At 36.3% G+C, this 27,859-nt stretch overlaps 1 protein-coding gene across 1 annotated transcript in view; it reads right to left on the bottom strand.

The window, feature by feature from the left end:
• Megf9 (multiple EGF like domains 9) overlaps window positions 1-27,859 on the bottom strand; it is a 108,440-nt gene that overhangs the window by 51,078 nt on the left and 29,503 nt on the right. The window contains exon 2 of the mRNA XM_021160932.3: window positions 8,030-8,231. Coding sequence (XP_021016591.1) covers window positions 8,030-8,231 — 202 coding nt within the window. The remainder of the gene's footprint in view (window positions 1-8,029; window positions 8,232-27,859) is intronic.

Below are 27,859 nucleotides of genomic sequence, written 5' to 3'. Positions count from 1 at the left end.
CTTCCCCTCATCTATTATTTTTGTACACCAAGGGCCTCTCTTTAACAATGAATATCAGCTCTTAAAACTCTTAAAAGGTGAAGGCCTCTTGGATTTATACTCAGCAGCACAAAATGAACATAGGCATGGAGGCTTTGTTTGATACTCAAAAGCAAGACTTGGGGAGATTAAAACCCCATGGGGTGTAGCCATTCAACTCTTGAAGCTTGCAAAAACAAGAAGAAGAAGAAGAAGAAGAAGATGAAGAAGAAGAAGAAGAAGAAGAAGAAGAAGAAGAAGAAGAAGAAGAAGAAGAAGAAGAAGAAGAAGAAGAAGAAGAATAGAAAGAACACACACAGAGTATAGATCTGAGAAGGAGGTTGGAAGTGATGTACATTTCTATAAATTCAGTTTAGGAACATGAACTACCCTCACATTTGTTTGAATTAACACAAAGCATTAATTCCTAGGGATTATGCACAGAAGCATGGTTATTACAGCACTTCATTCTTTATTCTTTATTTTCCTACTTTTCTCTCATTTCTGTTGTGTTACCCATATTTTGATCCTTATTAACTCTCACTCTGCCTTTAACAACTCACTATCATATATACTCACATTGGATATTGCTACAATACAGTTCTGATCTTACTTCTGTTGTTGAGGATAGCTTCCTAAGGAGCTGGTGAGAAGGCTCACCAGTTACAAGCACCTATTCTTCTTCCAGGGGACTCATTTTCAGTTCCCAGCATCAATGAAGGTCAGCTCACAGGCACCTGTAACTTCAACTCCAGGGAATCCAATCCCTTTCTCTGGCCTCTATGAACACTGCACTCTAGTGCTCACACTACCTAGATACATACCATATAATTAAAATGATATGTCTTTAAAAAGATATGTAGCAAGTAGATTTCAAATTATATGGCTTTTAATGTTCTCTATGACTTGACCCCAGGTGGACTTTCCAGATTCATCTCTTAACCCTGCTCCTTTTTTATTTCACATCTATACTGCATGCATTTCTGAGTCATTAATCCTCTTTACTCTCCCAAAAAAGCTTTTTATACTTTTTTTTTTTTACTCTGTATGTCTAAATCCTTTCTTTTCTTTAAAACAGACAAAATGCTTCTACATTGGTGAATTCAGTTCTGGTTTTCACTGGTTTCAACTATAATACTGATCTCTCCCAGCTTCTCATTTTAAAGTATCTTCATACTTTGTGGTACTTGATTTTACCATTAGCATATAGATGGATCAGACTATTAGAAGCAAAATTTACTATTACTAATAATAGAACATTAAAATACTATTTTCAGTCCTAAAGTGACTTAAAGCTAAACAATAGGAGGCTATGATAAGATTTAGAAACAGTGACATGTTTGTGCAATAACAATATCAACTCACTGTGACTCCTTGTTACAAAGGTCAAGAGTAGCTGGAAAGAGGGTTTTTTCCATTCATTTGCTCACAGTTGCTATCTAGTTAATAATTAGATGACTAGGAGGGCAAATTGTGCCTGATATGAAATGGAATCTTTAAATACAAAACAGATAACACTTTCCAGATGACTTTAGATATGCCTTACTCCCATAAAAATCTCAGTATTCTCAGAGCCTGTTTTTGAATGAGACTATCTCTGACCACTTGAAAGTCACAGTTTTTTATTCCAACTTCTCTTTCCATAAACCATTTGGCATAATGACCTTAATCTACCTTCTAAGATATAAACTATTCAGCAGTGGATAAATCCTTATTGGAATGAACACACCATGATTAAGGGATACAGGCTGAGTTACATACCTACTTTTATTTTTATACCTCTCTGATTATATTTAAAAATTCCACTTCCAATGAAAGATATATTGAAGGATTAAACAAAAACTTTAAACTTGAGGTTGGTGACTTGCAGGAATAATAATTGGTATAAAGAATAAAATTATAAACTGATGTCATTTTTTTCTATAAAACAGCATAAACTATAGTGTTTTTGGTACATAGTTATTTGCAGAGGACCTGAATTCAGTTCTGAGTACTCATGTTATGGTATGTGGCTCTGTTAGTCCAACTCTAGGAGATCTAATACCCTCTTCTGAATTCCACAAGCACCTGTACTCACATGGACACACACACACACACACTTTAAAATAAATCTTCGTTTAAAAATAACAAAGTATTTCTTGAGTTTGTTAGAGAACATGTCAGAATGTATAAACAAGACAGCTATATCAGTCATTTCAATATCTATATGATTAAAAATGAACAGCAGCACTACTTTCCTCCAACTTTCACCACTATTGTTTCATCTGGTTAATGGAGTATTTCTTTTCTTCCACTTCTATGGTCAAGCCAGCAAGGCATCCAGTTGTCATCTCTCTCCCATTTACTTCAGACATTTAAGGCAACCATTTAACCCTTAACCTGGTTCCCTTTACTGTGATTTAGATATGGCCTTATCTTCCCTTGATGAAATTGTTAAATAGTTTTCATATTGGTCTCTTTGCTTGAGCACCCTCTTTCTGGGCACCAGACAGATAATTGTTCTGATGTCATCTCCTAGTCAAGCATATTAGTGGTGAATTTGGAGGCACAGTAGCCCCTTTATGGTCTGGCTGTTTACTCTTCACTCATCTATTCTGTTGACTCACCAAATGCTTACTGAATTTCTCTTAAGCCAAACTCTGAGATACAACACAAAATGAACAGACAAGAGTCCTATTTCCTACTCTCTTTTAATCCTTCCTCACTACCATTACTAATCTTTGCCTTCTAGAAATAGTGAACCTTTCTTCTCATACAAATTTCTACTCACTTTTGAAATTCCATTTCAAACATAAATTCCCTCCTAAGACCTTCCTAAAATAACTTGTACACTTTATAAGCTCTAACATTTGGTTTTCATAGGTATTATTCTAACCTGTGAGTTTCTTCAGAACAGGATATCTTTTGACATGGGTGGCAAATACAATGCCTGAATTACATGAAAAATGAGTGGTTGAAATGGCAAAGCTTCTCACATTACTGTTTCTAGTAACCAAATAGCTTTCTTTTTAAATCTTTGAAAGCTGCATTCACAAAGCACGATTTTATACTAGCTGTTGCTCCTAAATACTACACAAAAAATGATTTTTAGTGCCCTATATATACAAAGGTTTTAGAAGAGTCTGTTATTTTTCTATTGAAAATTAATTTTGGCCGTCATTTATGACATAATTATAATCTGCCTTCTGATCTGTAACATCTTCCAATAGTTGAAAAAGCAAAGTAATATATATTCTAAGACATACTATAAAGCACCAAAAATGGATTTTCAGGAGAAGAATATTATACTATCATAGACATTACCTCACTAAGATGATATAAAATACAAAATCATGATTCTAATTTGGCATGAATATTTTGATACTTCTTATTAAAGCAGTAAAGTTAGATATGACAATATCTTAAGAAATATATATGATGACATTCAGGACATTACTAACAGACTTCTTTTTTTGATAAAACATTGTCTCTTTAATTAATGAAAGATCAAAATATGAATCAGGAAAACACTAGGAATGTGACCCAAAAGAAAACATAAAAAAGTTCAGATGGTGCAAACTTTTTCCAGTTAAACACACTAGAACACCAATAGTAACACAAGGGTGTGACCTTCTATCAGTACATAGAGAACTTTGTGTTTGCATACAAAGATATTGCTCAACCCACATCTGGCTCCTAGAGCCAAAATCTACCCTCACTGGAGCAACTCCCACTAAAACATATGGACAGAGAGAATGGGAAAATGAATTTTTAAAGTCAGTTGTTTGTTCCACAGACCTTCAATGTGTGAGTCAGTACAGAACTCTTATTTCTATTCATTTTTAATGAGAAGAGGGAGATCCAAGACAAAATATTTTAGCTGGCTTTAAGAGAAGAGACTTCTCATCTTCTTGCATTATTTTAGAATTCTCTAGAATTCTGGGTCTCCCTCCCTGCATAAGGTCTTATTTTTCTACTTCCCTAAATCATACCCCAAAAGACACATAGCAGTGCCTTTGGTAGTTAAAATGTTCTGCTTACAAATCAGGCATGTATTGAGACACTTGTTTGTGATATTGCCTAGTAGTCTATGCCTTTAGTCTTACACTGATTATATATTGTCTGATAAAAGAAAAAAGTCCTTTTTCTTTTACTCCAAGGTGCTAATGCAACAAGAAAGCAATTAAACATCACATGAGACAGCTATTAACAGGGCTGATCTTTAACTCCTAAACATACTAACAACACACTGGGATTAGCTCTGATTTAGCATGAATTATCTCACCAGGGTCAAAGTCTGATTATCAAAAGACAACTGGAAGAAATTCTTTAACAATGAAAGTACTCTGATTGTATTAGTCAAACATCAGATCTAAAACACACAATGCTCACTCTCCTGGTTCAGCACTTGATTTTCTGAGAAAAGATGTATCATCACAGTAGACAGGAATATGTACTTTGATTCTAGAGCACAGGTATTCTAGCAGTAACTTTCTGTCTTACTAATTACTATCCATGTAAATGTTCAAACCTGCAATGTAATAAGAATAGCGTTTAGCAAATTGTATCTTATATCTTGGGTATCCTAAGTTTCTGGGCTAATATCCACTTATCAGTGAGTACATATTGTGTGAGTTCCTTTGTGATTGGGTTACCTCACTCAGGATGATGCCCTCCAGGTCCATCCATTTAATTTGCTAAATGCATGAAACTCAAGAAGAATGAAGACCAAAGTGTGAACACTTTGCCCCTTCTTAGAATTGGGAACAAAACACCCATGGAAGGAGTTACAGAGACAAAATTTGGAGCTGTGACAAAAGGATGGACGATCTAGTGATTGCCATATCAAGGGATCCATCCCATAATCAGCTTCCAAACGCTGACACCATTGCATACACTAGCAAGATTTTGCTGAAAGGACCCAGATATAGCTGTCTCTTGTGAAACTATGCCAGGGCCTAGCAAACACTGAAGTGGATGCTCACAGTCAGCTATTGAATGGATCACAGGGCCCCCAATGGAGGAGCTAGAGAAAGTACCCAAGGAACTAAAGGGAACTGCAACCCTATAGGTGGAACAACAATATGAACTAACCAGTACCCCGGAGCTTTCGTCTCTAGCTGCATATGTATCAAAAGATGGCCTAGTCGGCCATCACTGGAAAGAGAGGCCCATTGGACTTGCAAACTTTATATGCCCCAGTACAGGGGAACACCAGGGCCAAAAAGGGGGAGTGGGTGGGTAGGGGAGTGGGGGGGGTGGGTATGGGGGACTTTTGGGATAGCATTGGAAATGTAAATGAGGAAAATACCTAATTAAAAAAAAAGAATAGCGATGTTGCCAGGAGTAGTGGTGCATGCCTTTAATCCCAGCACTTGGGAGGCAGAGGCAGGCAGATTTCTGAGTTCCAGTCCAGCCTGGTCTACAAAGTGAGTTCCAGGACAGGCATGGCTATACAGAGAAACTCTGTCTCAAAAAAACAAAACAAAACAAAACAAAACAAAAAAATAGCGATGTTATTGTCTACTTCATAGCATCCTGTTGTTTTTAAAATGGTAGGTGTGTTGGGCTGAGGAAATAACTCTCTGGAAATGTACCTGTCTAGTATGCACAAGATCCTGAATTCAGTTACCAGTACCACAATAAAAGAAAGTGTATGGCTATGTATATGGGGCACGGTAAGGAAGTACTTCATGGACCCAGTGATAGTGGAACACAATTTTAATCCCAGCACTTAAGAAGTAGAGGCAGAAGTGGTAGATATAAAGACAGCAAAGGCAGATATAACTCCATGAGTTTGAGGATAGCCTGTTTTAAGAGTTCTAAGCCAACTAGGGCTATATAGTGAAACCCTTTCTCAAAAAAAAAAAGTTACTATAGTCTCAATATCAATAAAGACTATTAATCTTTTAATTATAGGTGATATGTGGCATGGTGTTAAATCCAGGGCTTGGACTTGGAGAGCCTAATTTGGAATTCTTTTGCTGCCACTTTATATTTTTGTGACTTGCTAATCTACATATAAAGAGTTGCTATGAAGATTAAGAAAAACTTTGAAGTTACTAAAAGTCATAAACATTCATCATTGTTTCATTTCAAATTATAAACTTCTCAGTCAAATTCTTTTTATATTTTAATATAAGTGTGTTATATAATATTGTACAATAACATAATATGATTTATAAAGCATCTAAAATATCTATTGGTAAAATCTAAATCACTTTACCAATTTGTTTTGTTTTTTTGTTTTTCATGTCAGGATTTCTTTGCATCACCCTGGCTGTCCTGGAATTCAATATGTAGAGCAAGCTTGCCTCAAATCTGGAGATCTGCCTGCCTCTGTCTCCCAGGTCCTGGGGTTAAAAGCATGTGCTATCACCACCCACTTAGTTTAAAGCATGTTTTTAACCAAGGAGCTATAAAAGTTCCTTTAAAATATTCCATCACAAGAAGTAGGAGATAAATATAATAAAATATATTGTATGCATGCACAAACTTTTCAAAAATTAAAATATTTTAATTTTTTTTTAAAATATCACTTAATTCAACAATGTGTCTTTGAAATAAAGACATCTTCACTTCTTTATTTGTGTGTGCCATACCCATTTGTAACACATAAAGCATTTATATCATATATAACCACTCATTTAGCTTCTATAGCAACCTTGAGAAAAACTGAGTCACTGAAATGAGAGTATTTGCCAACAGCACAGTGCAGTTCAGAAGAGGCAGATCTTGGGTCTGTATTCAGGTTACATTAACTCTAAATGTCTTGTTCTTGTCACTATGTAAGGCTATCTCTTCAGAGTTTGGCTTGAGGTCCACAAAAAGCTAGGCATTCCCTTATATAAAATCAAAGAATAATTATTTTCATAATATGGTATGATACCAGGAGATTAATTCACTTCCAAATAGAAGATAACTTAATTTGATCTCTCTTCTTCTCTCCTCTCTCCTCTTCCCTTTCCTCCCCTCCCCTGCCCCCCCTCCCTCCCTCCCTTCAAATAAAGTCTACTTTCCTCTCATTTAAAAAAAGTTAGGAGACAGCTAATGTTACAGGCTTGCCAGGACAGGGTCCCCAATGGAGGAGTTAGACAAAGGACTGAAGTAGCTGAACGTGTTTGCAACCCCATAGGAAGATACAATAATATCAACAAACCAGACCTCCCAGAGCTCCCAGGGACTAAACCACCAACCATGGATGGACCCAGGTGGACCCATGGCACCAGCCGCATATGTAGCAGAGGATGGCATTATCTGGCTCGATTCCCCATGGTAGAGGAATGCCAGGGCGGGAAGGCGGGAGTGGGTAGGTGGGAGTGGGTGGGTGGAATGGGGAGCATCTTTATAGAAGCAGGGGGAGAGGGGAAACTGGGAAAGGGGATAATATTTGAAATGTAAATACAGAAAATATCCAATAAAAGATTTAAAAAAATAGGTACTTCCCACAAAGTCTAATTACTGAAGCTCAATTCCCAGAACCCATATGGTAGAAGCAGAGATCGGACTCCTGTAAGTTGTTTTCAGACCCCATGAGTACCATGGCATGCATCCCTTCCCCCAAATACAATGAATATTTTTCAAAAAAAAAACAACAACAATAAAGGGTATATGAAATTTGAGACTTCTGATAATAGAATAAAGTAAACCAAGAATATGTTTCCTTTATATCCAGTCATATGTTAATAGATAAAGATATTCCACTTGAAATGCCTAAAGGGAACCTGTTCCAATGAACAGAATCCTTCATCATTATTTATTTCAGGAAACATAGAGAAACTATCAAAAAGCAAAAAACAAATATACAAAGTGACAGAATTAAAGTATACAAAACATTGTATAAATCTGTATCACAGTGGTTCTCTCTTTTAATTAAATAACTGACTCTCCACAGGGTAGCCTTTTTTTATTCTGTGATATATATATAAAGTTTTAGTCATCCCCACCTTCTATTCTCTTCTTTCAATGCCTCCAAGTTTCCCAACACAGTTTCTCCTTACAACAGACCTCCCATCCACACTCTGCTGCTTACCTGTTACAGAGGATGCTAACAGCTCCATGTGGACTGCAGTGACATGGCAGGCAGAGACCAACAGTGTGATTCAGGTAAAAGCCCTCTTTGCAGGTGTCACAGTGAAGACCCTGATAACCCACATGACAATCACACTGCCCTGTGGTCTGGTTGCAGCGCTTTACATCCAAACTTCCAACCTCAGAACAGTTACACATATGCTCTGAAACAAAAGAAAGCCATCATCAAACTTTAGTTTTTGTTTAAAAATATTTGTGATAAATTTTTAGGGCTAGAAAAGAATAACTCTAGTTTTGGCTGCTTAGACTATGTAGTTTATTTAAATTAAGAAATATATACTGCAGAGTTCATAACACATGTATAGTTCATAATTATTATAAAGCTGACATTCTCAATTTCCTCTTCAGTTCTCTTCGCTGTCTACTTGTGAATTCTAAGCCAATGTGGTGTGTGTGTGTGTGTGTGTGTATTTGCAGTGTACTCATGCATGCTTCTGAACTAAAGGCTTCTAAGAGAAGGCTTATATGCATGGCACTTGGAGCACATGCTGGAAATGGCAACATGTTAAATAATAAATAACCCTACCACGAGCAGCAAAGGCTTAAGGCTCAGGTGACTAAATCCAGTAAGTTATACAAGGTCATATAAAACTGGGTCACAGCTGGAATCAGAAGTTCAATGTTCCATCAAAGAAGAAATGGAGAATTAAACTATAAAGGGAGGAAAGTGAACAATAAGCCCAGAGAAGGAAGTACCAGTTCACCCTGGTCAGAAACCAACCACAATTCAATTCTCTTTTCTAAATTAAGTTATTTTAAACTTAAATGTTTTCTTAAGTAGATTTCAAACAGTTCTTCGGATGAAAATGATTTAGAAGCCCCCAGTTTTAGCCTTTGAATGAAAACATGCATTTAGGAGGGTTTTGCTATACTTCTCCTCATGTTAGCAAAGGCCAAGTATTTTTAACAGAGTCTAATACAATATTAACAGATGACTTTGAAAGCTAGTACAAAAGGTGTCCTTTAAATGAACTGTAGAAGTAAAACATTATGTGTATATTCTACAGATCAGCTTCTTCCATTCCCAAATAGGGATAAACTGGGTAAAAAAAAAAAACCCAAAACAACCAAATTATATTTGTTGATAGTTAAGGCACTAAATAAAATGGCAAAGTCATAAAAATTTAATTTGGGAAATTAATTTCAGTATAATTCGATTATTAAAAAATTACCAGATAGCAGCAAATCCAGAGTCTAACATAGAAAGATATAAAGGTGTTTAATTTTGTACTTTAGAGAAAGAAATACAATTTAAAAATAGTATATCTGCACAAGGAAAAACAAAGGACTCCGCACAAAATCCACATTTGGCCAAACTTCCATATATTCTCAAGTTTCTAAGCTTTGATATCAGTTCATTTCTTCCATTTCCTTTCAATCTGCAGATGTAATGAATATACTAGTGGATAATTTGTTTTCTTTTTAATATTTCAAGCATTGGGTAGTGAACTATAAAACCTAATGGAGAGTTCAAACATTTTTCAGTTCCAAGATTAAGGAAAGGATTTAACTCTACCTAAAAATTAAGATTCTTACTTTTAGCTTGGGGGTTGTAACTTAGTGGAACATTTTCCTACCTGGATGCAAGCCACAGTAAACACACCCACACACACACACCCACCCACCCCCCCCCCACACACACACTTTGTTATCTGGGTAATATTTTTGTATATAATGAAGCTTTGCAACCTACCATGGCAAGACCTCTGCTAGACCAAAATTCAAGAAAAAGCTAAAGTTTACTTCAACAGCGAAAGAAAATATACCTCCTCCCTGTAACTCTCATACAAGAGTAGTTTAATGAGGCAATAAAGCAAAGAGACTGTAGAAGCAGTCAGCTAACATTCAACATCCTGCCGCAGAACTTACTAACTTTATGGCCTCAGGCAAGATATTGCTTTCCTTTTTTCGTCTGTAAACAGTGTGGAGTGATAGCATTTGTGTCATAGTCCCAGAATGGGGTCTAAAGTACTATAATAGTGAACGTAAGAATGGTGATACCACACAGAACAGCACAAATGTAATTCAGATGGTAAATTCATAGGACACAGCTTCGATATGCTCTATGGGTGAGATGATTTCTGAACAATATCTAGAAAACAAAGTTAGTACTGTTACAATATCTTATATACAGTGGGTTACATGCAATACTCATATATATATATGGCTATGATATAGTGGTGTGAATAGAAGGATTTAAGACAGAAGTTTCAGGAATAAGAAATGATATACCCCAGATTTGATTAGAAACCCTTGGTATTGTGGTATTAGGTCAGCCTGACCATAATAGAGTGAATGAAATACTTGAGCAAAAAAAAAAAAAAATCCAATGATAGGGAAAAGCAATGATGCAATATCATGATAATCTTTCCAAAACAATGAAGGAAAGGAAGCTAGAGTAAATGTGAGATGTTATATGCATCTTTTAAACTATAGCTCAGATTTTTGGGCTCTATCTCAGTGACAGTCTTCAATAAAACAGGCAATGCTAAATGAGATATGAGCAACTACAATAAATACAAAACACTGTGAGCATTCATTATATCAAGGTAGTTTGTTAGCTTGTAAGGAAGTTCTCAGACCTTTCACAATTCTAGACATTCATATGGAACGAGATAGGAGTCAATACAGAAACACTGCAATCACCTTAGTAGAAAATTTTATGAAAATGAAAAAAAACCACAATTTCAGTTGATAAATGTAATATGAAGAACTTTGGGGTGCCCAAGGCAACAGGGGAAGTACTGACTTTTAATGAAGTAGAAACACAGATGACCAGAGCAATACAAAGTGATACATTAATAACGCCATTAATGCTAAGTCACCACGGCAGACACTATAGAAATGAAGTAACAGAAGCTAATCATGTATAGTATGGATGAAATGCCAAAAGCCCATTTAGTTTCTAAGAACTGAATATGGAATACTATTTATAAAGTGAGTAGCAGATTATCTTCCAAAGTCTTCAAGTTTTAGGGGAAAAACTCTATAGAGACATAACTAGAAAAAGTAATGCAAATGCTCACAGACAGACTGCTATCCTAGGTAATCTTTTGTTGTCTAGTTTCTAAAGAGCATTGTACTATAGTGATTTGAACCCTGAAAAAATTAAAAACCTAAAATCTGGTGACAAACTGTTCTAAGTGTTTGAAAATAAGAATATAAAAGCTCAGAGAAGGGCAGTAGTTCCTGAGAACTTGAATTTATGGAAAGATTTTTATGTGAAAGTATTACTGAATCTATACCTAACAGCATATTTCTTCCAGTGTTCCTTTACCAAATATCAAGAGATGAAACTTCCTTGGCTTTGCAGGGAAATGGATATCTTGTAGGTCCCATAACTCTTCTTTATATGCAAATACCTATTCTGGGAGAAATTATCCTCATGAATATGTAACTAAGCTTTTGGGGGCCCTCTACATACTTGCATTTTTTTCTCTCCATCAAACTTTATCATGGGACTCAAAAAAGAAAAAAAAATAGAGAAAAAAAACTTTTATCATTTATGTTTTTGCTCAACTACTAGTGGTACCACATACCTATAACCCAAGCTGTTCTACATGCTAAGGCAGGAGGATCATGAATCTGAGGCCAACCTAGGCAACTTAGTGGGACCTAGAAAATGTGGGCCCTCTCCATATACTTCCTTTTAAAGTCCTTCCTGAATGTTATAAATCTTAGAATTACTAGTGATGTTCAAAGGTACATGCAACTTTGTAGAACAGTGTGTTAGCACTTTATAGAAGAAAAAGAACCATAAAAGTGGTAAATCAAAGATTTGAATAAAAAATGAAAAGCTGTCCTTGGTTTATTTACTATGTAAATTTCTGAGAAAAGAGAATGTTAAGTTGATAATAATAAAATGGTGGTCATAAAGTAAGCATTTCATTCAAACATAGATATTAAGAAATATACTTGAACTAACAAAAACTTTTAGGATTATGATGGCTATTATGTAGATAGAGGAAGATCACAGGATTTCTGTCTCACTTTTTATATTTTTATTTCCTTTTGAGATTTTTTTAAAAGTCTAACTCAGTTCATACAAAGACTAGGAAAATTCATTTAAGTATACTAACTTGGGGTGTATTCAGTGTGTCCAATATACAATGTCACCATTTTCCAAGAAGCCTACAATAACCGTTTCTCTGGTTTCTTACACTGAGGAGGGAGGGAAGAGGACTGACAAAATCAAAGGATACTACATTTCACGCCTGTATATCAAGGGATTCTTTTTTTTTCATTATTTATTAATTTTACATTCTGATCAGAATCTCCCTCCCTCCTCTCCTCCAAGTCCCACCTTCAGACCCTCTCCCCACTTCTCAGAGAAGGCTAGTCTCCCTCTAGGTATCAACCACTCTGGGATATCAAGCAGCCCAGGTAGCTGAAAGGGATCCAAAGGCATGCAAAAAAGTAAGAAACAGCCTCCCTTCTAATTGTTAGGGAATCCACAAGAAGACTAAGTTGGACATCTGCTACATATGTGTAGGGAACCCAGGTCCAGCCAATGCATGCTCTTTGGTAGCATGGACCATATGGACCCAAGTTAGTAAGGACTTCTTGTGATGACTTTGACCAGCTCCCTCAATTTTCCCCCTGACTCTTCCATAAGACCCCATGTTTGGCTATGGGTCTCTGCATCTGTTTACATCAGTTGCTGGATGAAGTCTCTCAGAAAACAGTTATGCTAGGCTCCTGTCTGCAAGCATAGCAGAGTATCATTAATATTTTCAGGCATTGGTTCTCTCACATGGAATGGGTCCTCAAGGTGGGCTAGTTATTAGTTGGCCATTCCCTCAATCTCTGCTTCATCTTTATCTGTGTACATCTCGTAGGCAGGACAAATTTTTAGTCAAAGGTTTTGTTGCTGTCCTCCTTCCACTGGCTACAAGAGATGGCCACTTCAGGCTCCATATCCCTATCCCCCACAGCTAGGAATCTCAGATAGGGTCACTTCCATAGACTCTTAGGAGTCTCCCTGTCATAGGTCTCTGACTTCTTTTAGAGATGCACTCCCCACAACTAATTTTCATTCTCTTTCCCCAGCTCTCTCTACCCACACATCTAAAGCCCATGTCCCCTCTCTACCCCCTGTCCCATTCAGTTCTCTCCCTCCATTTACCTCTGATGTCTATTTTTTTCCCCTTCTGAGTGAGATTCAAGCATCATCCCTTGGGACCATTGTTATTTAACTTCTTTGAGTCTGTGGATTATACCATGGTTATCCTGTACTTTATGGCTAATATCCACTTATAAGTGAGTATATGCCATGTGCGTTTTTCTGGGTCTGGGTAATCTCACTCAGGACTATCTTTTCTAGTTCTACTCATTTGCCTGCAAATTTCATGATGTTCTTATTTTAATAGCTGAATAGTATTACACTCTGTAATGTACCACATTTTCTTTATCCATTTTTCAGGTGAGGGATATCTAGGTTGTTTGCAGTTTCTGGCTATTACAAATAAAGCTGCTATGAAAACAGTTGCACAAGTGTCCCTGTGGTATAGTGGAACATCTTTTGGATACATGCGTAGGAGTGGTATAGTTGTCTTAAGATATAACTATTCTCAGTTTTCTGAGAATCTTCCAAATTGATTTCCACAGTACACGTTTGCACTCCTCCCAGCAATGGAGGAATGCAATGCCCTTGCTCCAAATCCTTGCCACCATGAGCTAGCTGTCCTTTGAGTTTTTGCTCTTAGCCATTCTGACAGGTATAAGATAGAATCTTAGAGTTGATTTGATTGCATTTCCCTGTTGACTAAGGATACTGAACATTTCTTTAAGTGCTTCTTGGCCATTAAAGATCACATTGTTGAGAAATCTCTGTTTAGATCTGTTCCCCAGTTTTTAATTCGGTTATTTGTTTTGTTGGTGTCTAATTTCTTAAATTCTTTATGTATTTTGGATATTAGTCCTCTGATGGATGTAGAGTTGGTAAGATCTTTTCCCTTTCTGTAGTCTGCCCTTTTGTTCTATTGGCAGTGGTGTCCAGAATCTTTTCAGTTTTATAATGTCCCATTTATTAATTGCTGATCTTAGTGCCATAGTCATTGGTGTTTTGTTCAGGAACTTGACTCCTGTACCTATGAGTTCACTTTCTCTTCTATAAGATTTAGTATATCTGGTTTTATATTGAGGTCTTTGATCCACTTGGATTTGAGTAAATATGGATCTACTTGTATTCTTCTATATGCAGCTATCCAATTAGACCAGCACCATTTCTTGAAGATGCTTCCTTTTTCCATTGTTTTGGCTTCTTCGTCAAAAATTAAGTGTACATAGGTATGTAGGTTCATTTCTGGGTCTTCAATTCTATTCGATTGATCAGCCTGTCTTTTTTTAGTTTTTTAGAGAATTGCTCTTTCAAGGTCTGTAAAGAACTATGTTGGAATTCTGATGGAAATTGCATTGAATCTGTAGACAGCTTTTAGTAAGATGGCCATTTTTTTACTATGTAAACCTGAAAGCTTATATTTTGACCATGAGCCTGATTTCTTGTAGGTATCCTGTGTTTCAAACTGTACTTTTTATTAGGACTATGTTTTATTTTTGTATATTTAAAAAATAAATCTTGGAAAGTCTTCATTATAAAGAAAAGTAACAATCACCAGATTTTTCTTTAATAAAGTGACTTATTTTAACATAGTACTGATACTCAAATTACATTTTGTGTTTATGTTATGCTAGGATAGGGTCATAAATATTTGAAAATCTGGCAAACAATGTTAAAGCTGATGAGTTTCTTGAGTTAAAACAGGCATCACAGAAATGTAAAAGTTTAAAAGCCACCACTTGTAAAGATATGCTCTAAATTTTCCTTTTAAAAATAGAGATGTAGCCACAAAACATCCCAACCACAATTTTTATAGTAAAATTTAACTTATTTTATTGTAAATATTTCTGAATAAAGGAGTGAAGTTTTGCACATTTTTTTCTGTCTCATAGCTAAGGTTATGCTATTAGTGTGTCTTACCTCTGGCTCATTGCCCCTATTCCACAATTCAAGGACAATTCATCTAATTAATGGGACAAGATGACAAGTTCTAAAAAGGTAACAGCTAGCCTTTACAACCAATATTGAAAATGATATTTCTGGTCATTGAGCATCTGCTACATGTATCAGATATAACCTTAGAAATGACACAAATGGTCTCCTTTGTTATCCACTGCAATCATGAGACATAGGGATTGTGAGTGAGAAATCTGATACCCCGGAAAAGAAATAAATCATATAACTATCCAGGACCAGAGAAATTAACAAATATTATTAGACAAAGCCATAACCACTTAAAGTCATACTTTAGGGCTCACTGGCTAGTTCTGTGGCCTTTGGTAAGTCTTATGTTCTCCCTCCCTCTCCCCTTCCCCTCCTCTGACCCCCTATGTGTGTGTGTGTGTGTATGTGTGTATTTGCGTTTATGTGTGTGCCCTGAGAATCATCATGTATCATTACAAAATAAGTAAATAAAAGGTTATATTATCTCTGGTTACATATTCTGCCTTTGGATTATAAAACCTTGCTTTATAATTGAGAAAACGACTTATATAGAAATCCTAGGAAGTCTAAAACTACTGTTAGGAAATGCAAATAATTTTATATCCAGTGTCACGGACACGGACTATTTCTCTTCTTCTTTGTCTACTTGCCTTCTCTGTAATTTCTGACTGTCTGGCTGCTTCAAGATGAACTACTAGTTCCCCAACTGTGCTCTTTATCAGCCTCTCCCAGCTCTTTCATGACTCTGCCCTATCCTCACTACCTCCAATCACATCTTTTCAATCTTGCACTTTTTATACCTTTTTCTACCTTTAAATGTGTACTCTAAGAACCTAAAACATATTTTCCTTAATCTTCTGGTCCATAGATCAAGCATTTATCTTCCAAATAAAATTTCTCAAACTAAAATATAGACTTGGTTCTTTTTCTTTACCACATGTTCTTTAATGTTCTATAATCTTTTCTGAACTTCTGAAAAATGCTCTCTCAAAAAATATTGATGCAAAACATGAGCCTTCCTCAGCCATCTACCTCTTTAACCTTTTATCTCTTCTTTTGTGGGGGGTGGGGGGTGGGTATTGAGCCCAGAAACCCACATGTTAAGCACATGTACCATTACTAGCCTACATTCTTATACCCGTTCTTCTTAACACTTTGGTATTTACTGAGAACTTACTATATCAATTCCTATTCTTTCATTGTAGATCCTTATAATAATGAGTCTCAGTGAATTCTTCCTGTGTCCACACCTCTTTTGCACTGTGATGTTGCTGTATTTCCTCATCAAAAGAGAGAGTCTAATTTGAAGCCCCTATCTGGCCTTATAAATGTAGTCTTGAGTGACCAGTTCCAAACCTGGTCTCACAGCATCTTACATCTTCTGCTTCATTAATTTAGGACAGATTAAATTAGGTCAGATACCTGATCTAAACAACTATCCAACAAGAAATTCTACAAACAGGGGGCTTGAGAGACAGGGCAACAGTTAAGAGCACGAGTTACTCTAGCAGAGGAGCCAGGTTCAATTCTCAGAATCCACAGGGTAGTTCAGAATTATTCTTAACCTCAGTTATCAGGGATCTGAATTACTTCTTTTGACCTCTGCAGGCACCAATCACACACACAGAGCATATATAGACACTAAAGCAAAAGTCTCACATATAAAGTAAAATGAACAAATCTAATTTCAAAAAACTAAGGAAATTTGACAGATTAAAAATCTGGCTATCTACCCATTCCTGACTGGGCACCAAACATGAACAAGGCCATCTTAGACTCTCTATTTCTACTAAATGCAACAATGCAACTACATGGCTATGCTGGTTTTTTGTTTGTTTTTGCCTTCACAAATTAGTCATCAGGAAAAAGAGAATCTCAACTGAGAAAATGTCTCCACCAGACTGTCCTAATTGATGTGGGAGTGCCCAGCCCATTGTGGGCAGAATCACCTCTAGGCAAATGGTCCTGGGCTATATTAGAAAAGTAGCTGAGCAAGTCACTGAAGCAAAACATAAGCATACCAGTGAGCTATACTCCTCTGTGGTCCCTCATCCAGCTTCTGCCCTCAGGTTCCCACTTGAACTCCTGTCCTGACTTCCCTCAATGATGGAGTGTGACCTGGGAGCTGTAAAATAAAATAAACTCCCCCCTTCTTAAGTTCATTTTAGTCAGTGTTCTATCACAGCAACAGAAAAGCAAACTAAAATAATGAATAAGCCTCCCCAAACCCAGCAAACTCCTCCAGAAACAGAAATAAACCACTAATTTATGTTTGAAGACTCTGGGGTTTGTGGTGATTTGTTGTCATACAGTAATAGATAGCTGACCCCCAGTGGCCTAAATAATATACTTCCAGCAAAGCCAGTCATATTAAAATGGCTTCAGGTCTGAAGATGCAATTCAATGATAAGCACTTATCTCTAATACATAGGTTCCATCCCTAGTACCACATACAGCAATTACATTAAAAGTACTTACTGGTTTTTCTGGTTATAGATACCCAACTAGACTCCATGGATTCATTAATTCACTGCTTTCTTAGCAAGGTCAGTATGTCCTGAAATCCCAGGACTAGGGAGATCAAGGCAGAAACTTCACAAGTTTCAGTTCATTCTGGACTATATGACAGGATCTTGTATGAAATATATAGAAAGGGGCTGGTGGCCTATGCCTTCAATTTCAGCACGTTAGAGGCAAAGGTAAGAGAATCTGTAAGTTTGAGACCACTCTGATCTCAAGTGAATTCCAAGACAGCCAGAGCTATATAGTGAGATCTGATCTCAAAAAACGTGTGGGAGGATAATAAAAGTGTTTTAATTACACTTTCTAGGTTTGACTTCATTTTCATTTTCTCAAAAGGCACCTTATAAACTGACAAGCAAGCAACATGATGACCTGAGTATGGTACCTAAAAGCCATATGAAGTTGGAAGGAGTGAATTGACCACAAAGTTGTCCTCTGAAATGCACCGGCCCCCAACACACACAATGACACAGATGCCCACACACATATATGAGAGGAAGGGACAGAGACAGAAAGGGAGGGAGGGATGGATGGAAGGAGAGAAAGAGAAGGAAGAAGAGGAGGAGGAAGAGGAAGAAAGGAGGAGAAGGAGGAAGAAGAGGAAGAGGAAGAGGAGCAGAAGGAGAAGACGAAGATGGCCATGACTACAACGAAACAACCTTATGGTGCTGTGTAAAATAATCTTTTGTTGTTCCACCTATAGGGTTGCAGACCCCTTCAGCACCTTGGGTGCTTTCTCTAGCTTCTCAACTGGGGCTCTGTGTTCCATCCTATAGATGACTGTGAGCATCCACTTCTGTATTTGCCAGGCACTGGCATAGCCTCATATGAGACAGCTATATCAGGGTCCCTTCAGCAGAGCCCATGTCTCTAGCTGCATATGTAGCAGAAGATGGCCTAGTTGGCCATCACTGGGAAGAGAGGCCCCTTGGTATTGCAAACTTTATATGCCCCAGTACAGGGGAACACCAGGGCCAAGAAGTGGGAGTGGGTGGGTAGGGGAGCAGGGTGGGGGGAAGGTATAGGAACTTCCAGGATAGCATTTGAAATGTAAATAAAGAAAATATCTAATAAAAAAAAAAGAAAAAAATCTTTTCCCAATAGAACATCATAGGAAGTGAACCACCATGTGATTTAATTTTTAGAATAACAATAAATTATACAACACAATTCGAGTTTAACTCCAAATTAATTTGAATTGTATTTATAAATACCCAAGGCTAAATTTTATTCAAAGATGATTAGTATATAAAGAGGCAAATGTCACTAGACGGATACTAGGGACAATTTTCTTACTTATTGATTTCTTAGTTCCTTGATATAAAGTTTTTTTCTCTAATTGTGGCAAAATAGATATAACAAAACTTACATTTTAACATTTTTAAAGGCTAGAATTAGGTACTGTTAGGTACAGTTACACTATTTGTACAATTACAAATAACTCTCTCTGTCCTTACTACATTTTATTTATTTACTGATTTGTGTCTTTACTTCAACATCAGAACATATAAAAAGAGATTTGGAAAAGCTAGCAGTTTAATAACAACCAAATATCACAGGGCCACAATGATCTAAATAAGTAACTAAATATGTTTTAAAAAATTGGTTGAAGGGAGAGTGCTTGCTTACAGTAAAATTCTAATTAATAAGATAGGATAGTAGAAAACAGCAAGATGTGGAACTTGGCATCAGAAGGGGGCTCAGCAAGTGTGTGGGAGAACTTGGCAGCTGAGTCAGCAGGATAAGTCTAGGGATTCTTTTCTGTGTTTACCAGGAGCTCTTCTGGCAAAAGCAAGGCTGGTACAGTTTGTTCTTACAAGACTAGAAAATGTAGCAGGGGAACCCAGATTGGGGGCTTCATGAGTAAACTCAATGTGTACAGAAAGTGCCTCTCAAGAAGCTAGGAGAAATATGTAAAGCTTTCAGCCTCCATTCAAGGAAATAGATGCTAAAGCTGTATATATATTCAGAACAGCTGGCAATAACACAGAAGGTACCCAGGCTGAAAGCATAATACCGTAATCTTTTGTCCATGGCTTCAAATGATCTATAAAGCCAGCTTAGAAATAACCTTTTTCAACTTAAAAAAAATCACAGGGCCTGGAGATATAGCACAAGAACAGGAGCGCTTACTTAGCTAGCATGTACGAGACTCTGGGTTCAATCCCCAATATGAAAATAAAAACAATAGAAACTTTATTATTATCTAGGGTAATGATTGAAAATAAAAATGGAAATAAACTTAGTGAATGACAGTTACTTTGACAGCTAGGATAACTACCTAGGCTGTGCCCATAAAGACTGAGGAAAGTGCTCAATAGGAACCTCTGGTTTACACACATACACACACACCACTTGTGTACACACATGCATACACACAAACTCAATCTCAAATACTGGACAAAATTAGCAATCAGTATTATTTGAAAGTATCCAGGTCATAAAAGACTATCTCAGATAGAACTATTCCTTATTGGGGGCACCTAAGAAGAGACACATAATGCAATCTGAGATCCTGTATTAGAACTATCACCAAATAAGGAGCCTGATAGGGAACATTTTTTTTTTCTGCTTCATCTACATTTATTATTATTTAAAGAAAGAACTTATGGATTCTAAGACATTCACACCATTTCGGAAACTTGAGATTTACATAGATGATATATATCTTATTGTCTTGTCACAGCTGTCTTGTCTCTGTGCAGTCATAAACCACCATAATCAGCTTCCAAACGCTGACACCATTGCATACACTAGCAAGATTTTGCTGAAAGGACCCAGATATAGCTCTCTCTTGTGAAATTATGCCAGGGCCAAACAAACACAGAAGTGGATGCTCACTGTCAGCTATTGGATGGATCACAGGGCTCCCAATGGAGAAGCTAGAGAAAGTACCCAAGGAGCTAAAGGGATCTGCAACCCTATAGTTGGAACAACATGATGAACTAACCAGTACCCCGGAGCTCTTGTCTCTAGCTGCATATGTATCAAAAGATGGCCTAGTTGGCCATCACTGGAAAGAGAGGCCCATTGGACTTGCAAACTTTATATGCCCCAATACAGGGGAATGCCAGGGCCAAAAGAATGGGAATGGGTGGGTAGGGAAGTGGGGGGGGGTATGGGGGACTTTTGGGATAGCATTGGAAATGTAATTGAGGAAAATACGTAATAAAAAATAAATAAATAAATAAAATAAGGCTGCTACAAACATAGTAAAAAAAAAAAAAAAAAAAAAGAAAGTCACCCCCGATAGGGAACATTTTAAAATTCAAATAATAGTTCTATTATTGGTAAATATTGGTTAATATTATAGTTATTAGTATTAATTCTTTGTCTCAATAATTTTAACAGTATTATTATAAAAATAAACAAAAGGAGGGTACTCAGTAAGGGAATTTTTAAATTTTTATGTAAAAATAAAAGTTTCTTTCAACTAATATATTAAGGTACAGGAAATAACAACTTATAACTTTAATAATTCAAATTCAGAACAAGCATATTACAAAGTATGCATGTTCCTAAACTGACAATGAGTTTATATGTACATTTAAAAATATTATATCAACATATATTAAACTTCACAAACACCAGCTTGGCAACTGTGGAGGCCATTGGAGAGTGACCACTACTTACCATTCACTGCCACTGCCTCACATCATAAAAATGTCAAACCACATATTGTTCACCCAGGAAAAGGTCAACATTAAAAATCTAAAATAGAATTTCTATAGACACATACTGCTTTCACACCATCATAAAGTCAAAAGCATCAAGTCAGGGACTATCCATAATTTCAAGAGATAATTCAATACCAGACACCAAGCTCTTTCTATATCAGTGATCCTATGCTGGTCATCGTATCATGAGCACATTGTCTCAGCTACTCTGGGGAATCACCCGAGTCCACAGATGTAGGCCAGCTTGGGAAACAAACACTCCTCCTCCTCACAGAGACAACAGTAAAGAGTTTACGATACAAAGTCAACAATGATTCCAAAGCCCGTAGACTGGAGAAATAACTCAACAGTTAAGAGGGCTTGCTGATCTTCCAGTAGACCCAAACATGGGTCCTAGCACCCACATTGTGTGGTGCACAACTGCCTATAACTCTAGCTCCAAGGAATACACAGTCCTTTTATGGGTTTTCACAGAACCCACAGAGATATATCCTCACACAGATAGACACATACCTAAATATAAATCCTAAAAAATATTTTCATATTAAAAACAATTTTATTCCCTCATGTTATAAATAAACTATTAGAATTCATTTTAAAGACACTCTTAAGAATAAAACCTAATATGTAATATTAGGTATACATTTAATACAATGTTCATAGCTTTTAGGCTTAAAGCTACAAACACCTGTGAAAGAAAGAAATGAAGACTTAAGTAATTAGAGAAAACATACCATAATAATTACATCTGCAGAGTCAATGAATCTTAATCAAAATACCAGAGTAATTTTTTGGAAAAATATTCATAATCAGGTTTTAAAATAAAGTGAGTATGAAAAAGGAAAGAGCAAACTGTATCTTATATCTTGGGTATCCTAAGTTTTGGGCTAATATCCACTTATCAGTGAGTACATATTGTGTGAGTTCCTTTGTGATTGTGTTACCTCACTCAGGATGATGCCCTCCAGGTCCATCCATTTGCCTAGGAATTTCGCAATGGAGTGTGATTTGAGAGTTGAAAACTGAAATAAACCCTTTTCATTCTCAAAAAAAAAAAAAAGGAAAAGAAAAAAAGAAAAAAGAAAAAGGAAAGAGCAAAGAATAAAAGTGTAGAACTCATTACAGGTGGTTTTTAAGACTTCCTGTAAAACAGCAGCAACCAGGGTACTGTTTTATCAGTGAAAAACAGATATGAAGGGCTGGTGAGACAAAGCCTGGCAACTCGACTTCTCTCTGACTTCCCCAAATTGTCCTCTGACCTCCACACATGTGGTGGGTCACACCTCAATCCCTCCCAAACTCCATCTAGTCCTTCACAGATATCAACCAATTTTTTGACAAAGAGAAAAGCCAACCATATGTAAAAAGGCTGTTTTTTCCCCTTAAAAAAATAATTTTAAAGAGTTTCAGTTAATCTTAGTTTCCTTTCTAGTTGCTGAAATTAAAGGAGACAGGGGTTTATTTTACCTCACAGTTCAGTTCTATTCTAGGTTATGGTCCATCCCTGTTGGGAAGGTACAGCGGCAGGAGCTTGAAGGACCTATTCACTTGTGTCCACAGTTTGAAGAGAGCAATGAGTGCATATTTGTTGCTCAATTCTGTCTTTCCCATTTATTTTAGGGCCCAGCCCATGAATGGTACTGCCTACATTCTAAGTGGGTCTTCTGGTTTCAAATAACTCAGTGAGAAGAATCTCCCACAAGCACGTTCAGAGACCCATCTTCCAGATGACCCAAGAGTTTGTCAGCCTGCCAGTTAACACCATTCAAAGTTTCCAGAGGAAGAAGACTAAAACTTGATCTAACTTCCTACTTACAAAAGTTTTATCAGAAGGACCATTATCCTAAATACATAGTATGAAAACAAGACCATATTAAAATAAAACACAGAAAAATTTGATTGAGTTAGACAAATCATTACAATATAGGAAGAGCTTTTAAATATAACAACAGAAATACAACCCCCCCAAAAAAGGGCATACAAATTAAACTAAACTTTACTAAAATAAAACAAAATGAACTTTTTCAGAGAGTGCTCAGAACTGAAAGTCACAGAGTAGGAGAAGATATTTGCACATTGTATTTATTGCACAGATATACAAAGTATTCTAAAATCTTATCAAAAATAAATATTTAAGCAGAGCAAGTGCCTGCCATGCAAATGGGAGGATCTGAGTTCAATCAACAAAACCCATGTAAAACACAGGGTGTGATGGCATATATTTTTAAGGGAGACGTGGCGAGTGTAGCATATATTTTATTGATGTGCTTCTTCTACATAGAGATTCAGGTAGTATGAGTCCTCACTATCTACTCCAAGGTAATATGCTACCCATCACAGTCAATAGGCTTCCAGTATATAAGTGGTTACTCATATACGATAAGCAGACAATCTCAGCACCCTTTACTGAGCCATAGGCACTGCTTTCTTGGCAAGTGGGGTGGTGGCGGTGCTCAGACACATGATGATGTATGATACAACAGAAATACAACGCACCACCTTTTGCCCCCATTCCCATAACAAAGGCAAGACACATACCCACCCAATTTGAGAAAACAAGGTGAATGGCACCTGAAGAATTGACAAACAAGGTTGACATGTCATCCAGCCACGTACACACATTTGCACACACACCCACAGAAAACCATACACACACATTCTCTCTTTCTCTCTCTCTCTCTCTCTCTCTCTCTCTCTCTCTCTCTCTGTATATATATATATATATATATATATATATATATATATATACACACACACACATATACATACATATATAAAGTATCAAAATCAATTTTTAAATTATTAGGTTGATCTATTTATATGCAAGCATAAAATGTTTTTACTAGCTACAGCTTTATATCATATTACTAATTTGTTCTCCACATTTGCCTTTAATTTTTCATAATTATTTATATTTCTAAATTGTTACTATACTCCTTCCAAAAAATACTATAGTAATTTTTCTAACCATTTAATTTATCCTAAAAATTAATAAACCAAGCATAAGTAGCTTTTATAATATTCAAATTTCCCAATTATCAGTACTGGTTCACTTTTCAATTAATTTATTAATAATTTTTATCACCTAGTAAAATTTTATGCCTAAAAATTATATGTTTGATATAAATCTTGTGGAGATTACTTCTAACCTAATCATTATCAGCAGCAGTAAAAACTGATCTTTTCCCATTATATAGTCTACCGAGCATTAGTAAATAGAATTATTTACATCTCTGTTTTGAGATACACAGAAACATTCTGATGAGCTTATTCCAGATGGTTTCCCTCCGTGAATCTCTCTAAGATCTCTATTTCTAAGTAAGTTCACCACTGAAGGTCATACATATCTGGATAACAATATATTCTAACTTTCCTGGATCAGTACCTTGTCAGCAAATTATTTCATACAACTATTAGTGTAATCTCCAACCAAGTACTATGGTTTGGATATGAATATAAAATATCCTCCACTAGGTACAGGTGTTGAAGGTTTGATCCTTTGATGGATCTATTCACATAATTATGTGTTTAGAGTGCTGACATAATCAATGGTTTTATCCACTGATGAATCACTCAATTGTATTATTGGGGGGGGGGTGTCAGAGAATATTGCAGAGTTGGGGCCTAAATGGGATATGGCCTTGGCCCTGTGTCTTGTCCCAGGCCTCTTTGCCTCCTTTGCCTCAGATTCCTATGACCAAATTTTATCATAGCACAGCTCCCCTCGCCCCCGCCAAATACAGCAGTCAATTGATCATGAACTAAAATTTCTGAAACTAGGATCCAAGAAAATTCTTCTTCCTTTTGTTTTTCTTCTCTCAGGGATTTGCCATAGCAATAAAAACCATACTAGCATAGTTAACCTTATCATTTATTAATTACAGTGAGAAAAATTACCATTCACTATTATCAACAATGCTCCAACCTTCGTTGAGCATTTTACTTATTAACATGTAGCTCACACAAACTTTAAGGGCAGGGATTCCAAGCCCAAGTTTATTAAAAGGAAAACTGAAACTTAAGGAAGTGCAGTAATTGTCTGAGTCCACAGTTGCAGTAAGTGGCTGAGGCAGCTGGCACATTTACACTTGTTTCACTCTGATGTTCTTACGCATTTCACTTCATCACACAACGTTTTTACTTCAGATAAGAGATGGATCATTTACCTAGTAGTGTTCAATATATCTCTTTCATTGACTTTCCCTATGTAAGCAAGCGACATCAAGTTGAATAATTACCAAATGGTGGGTGGGAGGAAACAGTTGCTCAAGAAACAAAATTAATTCTCAACTGGTGACACAGAGCATCTTGCATTTGCTTTTGGCTTATGAGTCTTAATAAATATATTGTACAGAAAATCAAAGATAAACATTCTTGTTTCAGTACTTGTCATTGATTTATTTTATTTAAATGCATCCTCATTTAATTAGCTGGACTAACAACCTGCTACCTGAAACTAGACACTCATCTTTTTGTTGTTACTATTTCTCTATTTGTACACATTTTAAAAGCCTATGTGAAAACTTCTCCATTTAATAAGAATTAATTTTATTCCAATTAAGTTTATATGCCATTGTCAAATTTAAAATGCACTTAGAGGATTGACCTAGTACTTTCTAGTACATACTGCTTGATTCCTGAAAGGGTATTCTATCTTACTATCTGCAGGGTCAATATTCCATCTCAGTAACCATTTTTGACTGTATATGGGCCTTTCCTTTGACAGCATGATCACAGTAGTCCTGAGTTTAATGAGTTGGAAGTGATTGTTAACACAGAAATTGAATTTGAAGAGCAATGCTGGCCCAGACAACACTGGAAAGAAATTAGTCTATGAGGTCAAGGGACTTGGGGTCAAACCTGAAACCACTGTTTATTGCTCTGTAATCTTGAGTTTCATGCTTGATTGTAAGTTAACAAACTTGCTACTTAATTGAGGAGTTCCTTGACAACTAGAAGATACAAGGCAAAAAAAAAAATGTACAGTAGTAGTTTTTTCTCCACCTTACATTTTTGTTATAAGGAATCTTTCTGAAAAGCAGCATCCTTAGTTACAACTACAAACAGCAAGAATTGTAGATTAAAAAGATCATCAGAGATACCTAAATATACTTAAAATACTCTAAATAATTTCATTAATGTCTTAATCTTATTAACATAACAGAAAACAAATGTGATGAAAAAAGAATTGCAATTTCAAGTACTACTTATTGCTTCTGTCATTGGACTGAATCTGCCTTCTTTCTGTTTACAGAAGCCAGCTGAGCAACTTAAGGCCTGGAACTATTTACTCACTGTAACGCCTGGAAAAGTCATTCAGAGGAGTGCAAAGAGAACAAAAGGGCAGGTCAATTAAAAGCTGCCATCCTAAGGCAGCTGCTGATATAACCTACAGAAGACTATATAGTATAGCTTAGCACTCACATGCGACCAATTCTTAAACATATTATTAAATGAATAACTTACTGAAGATATATGTATTTGATACCAGAATACTATCCTAAGAGACACCAGGAGTTATAGTGTTAAATATTTCAGCAAAGAGAAAATTTACTTACTATGGCTGCAGAAAAATGTAAGGAAGCACAGAGGGAGAAACAGTTACCTGGATCCCTGAATCTAGGATAAGTTTGCATTTGATCATAGAACTATTCGCTACTGAAGATCCCAGTACCACCAGCTAGAGAACACTCCTGAGGTTCATCAGATCTGATTTGGGTACTTGGAATTATATACTATTACAATATAATTACTTGAAAATACCTGAAAGTTTTGTCATAAGCAAAGGAAAATTCAAAATTCTTGATCAGTGTAATAAGGTCATGTCTTAGTTTGGTTTTCTATTTTTGTGATGAAACATTATGACCAAAAGCAAGTTGGAAAGGAAAGGATTTATTTAGCTTACGCTTAAAATATCATAGTCCATCATGGAAGGGAATCAGGACAGGAACTCAGTAAGACAGGAATCTGAAGGCAGGAGCTGGTATAGATGACATGGAATAGTGCTGCTTACTGTCTTGCTCCTCATGGCTAACTCAGCCTGCTTTTTAAAATATATATATATAGTCCAGGAATGGAACCACTCATAATGGGCTGGGCCCTTCCCCAACATCACTAATTAAGAAAATATTACAGGGTTGCCTATAGCCCAATCTTATGGAGACATTTTCTCGGTTGAGGCTCCCTCCTCTCGGAAGACTTTTAACTTGTGTCAAGTTGACATAAAATTGAAACAGGTAGCCAGAATTCGACTTCAGAAGCAAACACAAATAATAGAAATAAAAACAACATTAACTATCTCTACCACTATTTACTGTTTTATTTATTCCTTGTTACACACCATGTATTGTATGATATCTATTCTACCAGCACTAAAATTATTGTTAATTTACTAGGAAATTAAGAGAGAGGTACAATATTTATCTTAGGATAAAACAATGAAATGGAGACACAGAGAAATTAATTTTCCCAAGGTTCAATGGTCCCAGACTCCAGATGGGATTAGATTAACTTCAGGAGCACTGCAAGGAAAGGACTAGATAAAAGAGACTAGAGGCAATATATTTAT

The sequence above is a fragment of the Mus caroli genome, unplaced genomic scaffold (genome assembly GCF_978045245.1).
Source record: "Mus caroli unplaced genomic scaffold, Mus_caroli_1 scaffold_6, whole genome shotgun sequence".
Classification (NCBI taxonomy): domain Eukaryota; kingdom Metazoa; phylum Chordata; class Mammalia; order Rodentia; family Muridae; genus Mus; species Mus caroli.
The sequence above is the reverse complement of the archived record's forward strand: the minus strand, read 5'-3'. Positions and strand labels throughout refer to the sequence as shown.